The 6,000-nt window shown below is 39.2% G+C and overlaps 1 protein-coding gene across 3 annotated transcripts in view; it reads right to left on the reverse strand.

Annotated features, from left to right (window-relative positions):
- Positions 1 to 5,549, reverse strand: part of PDS5B (PDS5 cohesin associated factor B) — a 169,131-nt gene extending 163,582 nt beyond the window's left edge. For 2 of the 3 annotated variants that reach the window (XM_019498287.2, XM_019498288.2), the window contains exon 1: positions 5,486 to 5,549. In XM_019498287.2, the coding sequence (XP_019353832.1) occupies positions 5,486 to 5,508 (23 nt within the window). In that variant the 5' untranslated portion in view covers positions 5,509 to 5,549. The remainder of the gene's footprint in view (positions 1 to 5,485) is intronic. The other variant, XM_019498286.2, reaches the window with a different exon arrangement.
- Between the last annotated feature and the right edge of the window lie 451 nt (positions 5,550 to 6,000).

Consider the following 6,000-nt stretch of genomic DNA (forward strand, 5'->3'; position numbering starts at 1 on the left):
TATGTTAGTCTGAAGTCAGGCAGAAGTCAGGGCAGGATGGCAGCTTAGAAACAACTTATTCAGAAAGACATAAGCTTTTGTACGAGATAGCCACTGCCTTAGATGTTATGAAATACTTGCAGAGAGCAGAGGTAACTAAATATCTCTTTCTTTTCAGAAACAAACTCTTAAAAAGTAACCCTTTTATTTCTTCCCTCTGCTGGCACTGTAAATTTTCTTACATAGGCTGTAAGCACACAAAATAAACACTGGCCACTACAAGCAAACTGCTAAGATAGTTCCTTCTTACTAATTCAACGGTAGTACCCGCACTGTTCCTCAGGAGGGAGCCCTTCAAGCATCTCTTCTCACGAGAAGCCAACAGATAAACGTCAGTTGTCACTCCTAGGTAACACAGATCTTTCCTATTCTAAACCCTCATCTATTCCTATAATGGGACATCACTCAAAAACTTCCACTTGAAGTTTGACAAAAGGAAAATAATCATTACATAAGTACCCTGTTATACATGCAGCCATATCCTGTTCTTACTGTCCCACACACCTGTTAAAGTATAGCGATGACAGAAGAGTCCTTCATCATTTAGACTTCCAGGGGGAAATTCTAGAACTTGCCTGCCCAAACAGAAGGAGAAAGAAAAGAGCTGCCGTTACCCAAGCATCTGCCAAACCCCAGTATGTACTGATTGGGGATGGTCACCCCCCACCCCCCCCCAAAAAAAAAGGAAAAAGATGAAAGGTCTACCCAAACCAAGCTGCCCATAAGGCTAGAAGACATGCTAGTTTCTGTAGCCAACGATACACAAGCAAATGATGTTGCTAGCATAACATCTGTCTGCCTTTAACTCTTCCAAAGCCCAAATGCAAAAGCACTCATTTAAAACTGGATCAAGTGGGGCAGTAGTGCAACTAAGAGGTTGGGGGGGGGACAGACAATAGCCCTGGCCACCAGCTTGGTGGAGAAGGGGGAGAGGGGTGCAAAAGTAGCTGCAACCACAGCTGGCAGTATTGCCACGTGATGTCAGTGCCAGGGCATAAAGCTACCATGTTATACCTCTGAACTAGGTATGACTGGCGTAAGGCCAAGGCAAGGCTCAAACTCACACTTCTGGAGCTGTAGTTGGCTTAACCATTCTGCCACTAGAGTCCATGACTGGCTGCTACTAATAAGCCTTTTTCTGAACTTTCTCATATGCTGTGTTAAGGTTTAGTTAAACATATTTTAGAAGCCAAAAAATGATCTTAATATTTTTGACTGTTGCAGTTTAGGAAATTATATTCTGTATAGTGGATAATGATAAAGGACATAAAAGCAACATGCGAGATAATCAGGAAGTACTTTTGCTTTGGTCCTAAAAAATAAGAAATAGCAATTGTTAATACTGATAGCATAGCACAAATTATTTTCGGAGTGAGGACCCATCATCTTCTCCACAAGGTGTGTTCCCCCTAGCGCTAGGTAGAGAGCCATAAAAATGTGGGGGAGAACATCATTCACTGTTTTCCCACCATCCAAAAATGCAGGCAAAAAAAGGGGGAACAAAATCATTTTGTGAAATGGGATTGTGCAAATCTAATATCAAACAACAGACTCATGGTGTTTAGCCCAAAGACATAAAAATTCCTTGTGGGGGGGACAATAGAAGCCAGACATACAGTATTTAAAAACAAAAACAAAACACACCAACCTATTAACCAAGGTAATTAAACCACTAACAAGATACATACACCAGTATTATGCTTCATGCCCCAATAGTCAAAAGATATAGGTACAATGGTTGAAGAATGAACATCCTTCCAGTAATATTTCACTTGCAAAGAGTCCAACTTCATACTCAATATGTAGATAAACCCATTGGTAATACATATTTTAGTTGTCTTTTTTTCATAAACATGTTTTTACTCTAGAAATTATAGAAACACTATTATGAGGTCCCAATTAATTTCCATATTAAATGCACTCAGTTCAAGCAAAAAGCATGAGTTCTGTCATTACCACTCTCTACACTAAAGCCCCAATCACACTTGTATAGAGATCCCTGTCCCAGGCAGAGACCCACAGATTTCAATCAGATTCTCAGCCGACATAAAAGTCTGCCTGCATGTAAAAGCTTGCAGGACAGAAATCAAAGGATAGTACTGAAAAGTCAAGTTGGTTTCCTTCTACCTTGTATATCATCTACAATAAAGATTTTGCAAGGCAGTGATAATTACACTTAGTTATCTTCAGTGGTTTTGTACAAGTGTCACTGGAACTTACTAAAAATTTTGTTGTTTATGAAAGAGACCACATGGTCCAGTAGGTGTAGGGCAGGAGCCTGAAAGGCAGAAGGCCCAGAGTTAATGACATTTTCTGCTACAACATTCCTGTGTCTGGCCTTGGACAAGTCACTGAAGCCTAGATTCTCAAAGGTATTTAGGCGTATAACTGTAATTGAAGCACATTTCAGTTTCATTATCATTTTTTCACCTGAATTCTAGGTTCTGATTTCAAACAGGAAGCTTCAAATCAACTTCCTTCCTTCCTTCTCATGTCCTTGTTGTAACAAGGTATACAGTGAAAATAAATGAAAGAAACAGGTTTTCTCACTCACCAACTGCCTTCTTGCAGTCAATATAATTAGTCTGGCTTCCCTGTACCCATTAGTTGTCAAACTTTCCAAAACAAAACACTATCTTACATTTAAGACAAAAGTTGCAGACATGTTATATTTGTATTATTGTAGCACCTAGGAAGCCCTAACAATGGATCAGTTAGGGTGCATTCTATCACTGGGACTTAGGCACCAAATACTTCTGAAGATCTGGATTTCAGTTTCTGTCTTAACTCTAAATCTGTAAAATTGGTAATAATAGTATTTATGTACTTTGCAGGAAGGTAGTTAGGATAAATCCATTAAAGATTATAAGGGTGTACTTGGTAGTCGTGTTGGTCTGAGACCAGAAGACATACAAAAAACTAGAACTCTTGGTTTCAAAATGATGCATTTTATTATGGACCCAGAGGGACAGCCTTCCATCTTCAGCTCCCTCTGTGAAAAAAAATGAAGCTTACTTCCTACCTATGGGGACTTTTTACCATCTTGTACCATCTATACTTTTCTCAGAGCCGGACAACGGGACTTTGATCCCGAAAGCTTGCAGAAAAGGATAATCTTCTTGCGATTTCCCACTTGGTCTACCGTTTTGGAACTAAGAGTTCTAGTTTTTTGTAGGTCTTAAAGATTGTAAAGAATTCAGAGTACAGTAATAAGCACAATATAACTACCTCAGATGGAAATGCACATAATCCAGTTAATCTTCTTTTAACTATTTTGGCTCTTCTTCAGTAATGGGAACTGGCATTCAAGAAAAAACCTGAAAATACATTAAACTTTGCATGTCTTTCCCCAGTCCCCTTTCTCACTGCATAACCCTAAACACAGAAGACCACGATGTGTACATATCAGTTTCCTTATAACCATTCTTGCCTTCAGTACTCTGCCCAGTTCCCATCATTTTTATTCTCTGATCTATTTCCTTATTGTTGCTTATCAATTTTTTACTACACCCATGGTGACAGCCTCAACATTTAATTTCTTTCCCTCTCCCATTCTCACAGTTATGCTTTCCTCTAAGCTGCTCCTTACATAGAATAACATCTCAACTTCAGTGCATCAGACCCACATTCTTTTAATTCAAATCACCCCAGAAGACACTGGTTGTGGACAAGTATGCAACATACCACTTTTAAAGTGGGTCATGGAGAACTTATTTCAGACAGACTAAACCAATGTAAGTTTAAACCTGAATGAAATGGGCTTAAAGTTCCAGTAGTTTATAGCTCCACTTATAACAGTATAAATGCTGACAGTCTAAAGCAGTGGTTCTCAATCTTTTTAGAGTTAAGGTACCCCTCAGAAAATGCCACCACTTAGCTTTCACTTGTTTTCTGACTATGAAAAAATAAGAGCAATTCTTCTGTTGCAGAGCGCTCAGAAAGACTACAACAGATCAGAAGGCTTTGACACTATTGATTCCCACTTGAAATCTCTGGGTTTATCTTGTGAATCGTGTAGGTGTTTACACACCTAATATTGCATGATATCCTTAAAAGGATCTCACAGGGCCCCAGGGAACAATGGTACCCTGAACTATTATTACTGAACTAAAGAGTAACATCATTCAACATAACCCATGGGATTCTGATAGAATTTTAAAACACTGTAAATGTTTCATCTGTCTACACCAGCTATGTTATGCATTACTCTGTTTTAAAGTAGAAAGCAGCAGTCATGAAACAGACTTGCTTTGTTCCATTACAGACTTTTTGCTTTCCAAAAAACAACAAATCACCAGGACTGGATACTATACATGAGTCTTGTGTGGTCTCAGTATCTATTAAATACTTCTTTTATTACTACTATCTTAGAATAAACTTCACTTATTTTGTGCCTTTTGCACCCTGTCCTTGATTTATATCTGCTGGGTTTGTAGGGTATTAAACTCCCAGCAAGAAGAAACAGGCTATGAAACACTCCATCTAGATCTAGTTCTTTCATTAGAAGAAAGGAAAGGACCAGCGTGAGAGTTATAGAATATGAATAAGACAGAAGTCTAACCAGCCATTTGATTTGGTTGTGCTAAAAAGCCACTTTTGTTCAAATATTTATATTTAGGGACCTATTAATTCGCAGTTTTGCAGAACCCATGAAGTCCAGGATTGTCCACAAAATCTGTGAAATCAACAACAACAAAAACCCTTCAAAATAAAATGCTAGCTCCACAGTGAGAGCCAGTGGTCCTTGCTGCTGGGAGGGGAAGGTGCCAGCTGGCAGCATGAAGGACAGCAGATAAAATGGCAGCTGCCCCCTTCCCCCTCCTCCCTCTGCTGGAGCCTCTCTACCGACCATCACCAAGGGCAGGGCTTCTCTGCCACTCAGCATCGAGGGGCATGGACACCATGAAATGCCCTCGAAATTGGCTCTGCCATGAAGTCCTTACTTATATTCTAAACTATCTTAAAAATAAGTTAACAGACTCTACCAAGAATATTCAGTAAATCTGGAAAAGAGACCTTTGGAGACGGTCATGTGAATGAAGGTTAACAGATGCAAGTTTTGTTTTTACCTCTCTCACCTTTATTAATTTGATTTTTCCATTCCAATTTTTATGTGGCAGACGATTAATTTGTATACACCCCCATCAATTCTCTCCTTTGCCTGGTCCTTTTATAATCAACAATCCCACTGGCTTCACTGTACAATATCTGTGATAGTTCTGATTAACTGAAATGTGAATAATCTATAGGCTAAAGGCAAGATTCACAAAAGAACACAGGCATCTAAAATAGAACTTCAGTGGAATTTAAGCATCTAAGTTAAAAGAACTCACAAAAATCTACACCTCTGATGTGTCCAGCACACTGCAGATACCAACATTTTTAGCAGACATCCCCCATTGGCACTTAATGTTAAGCTTTAAATTAAAGCAGGGCTACTACTTACATGGTTATTTGTAGACTAAACATGGGCTGGAATTTCACAGAGGCTCACACTCCTGGCAAACCATTGCTTAATCCTGAAACATTCAAAGGACTGCCCTTCTAACTGGGAAGTGTGTTGTCTTAATCTGTTCCTCCCCCCAGCCTGTTCTTGATATACAAATAATTGGTCTGGCTTTCTTGTAGGTCATTGGTTGTCAAACCTTTCAAGGAATTTAATTCTGAAAACAAAGAGAGACAGAGAATATTGAATGTACTCATTGTTACTATTATGGTAATTATTCATATTATGATAGTGCATAACAGACCTAAGCCTAGACCAAGATTACTTATGTCAAGAAAAGACTAAGTATACCCTATATGTTTCATAGATTTTATAGACATTAGGGCTGGAAGGGACCTCGGAAGATCATCGAGTCCAGTCCCCTGCCCAAAGGGCAGGAAGTCAGCTGGGGTCATAGGTTCCCAGCAAGATAAGCATCCAGTTTGCTCTTGAAGGTGTTCAATGTAGGCACTTGA

Source organism: Alligator mississippiensis, chromosome 1, assembly GCF_030867095.1.
Source record: "Alligator mississippiensis isolate rAllMis1 chromosome 1, rAllMis1, whole genome shotgun sequence".
Taxonomy (NCBI): Eukaryota; Metazoa; Chordata; order Crocodylia; family Alligatoridae; genus Alligator; species Alligator mississippiensis.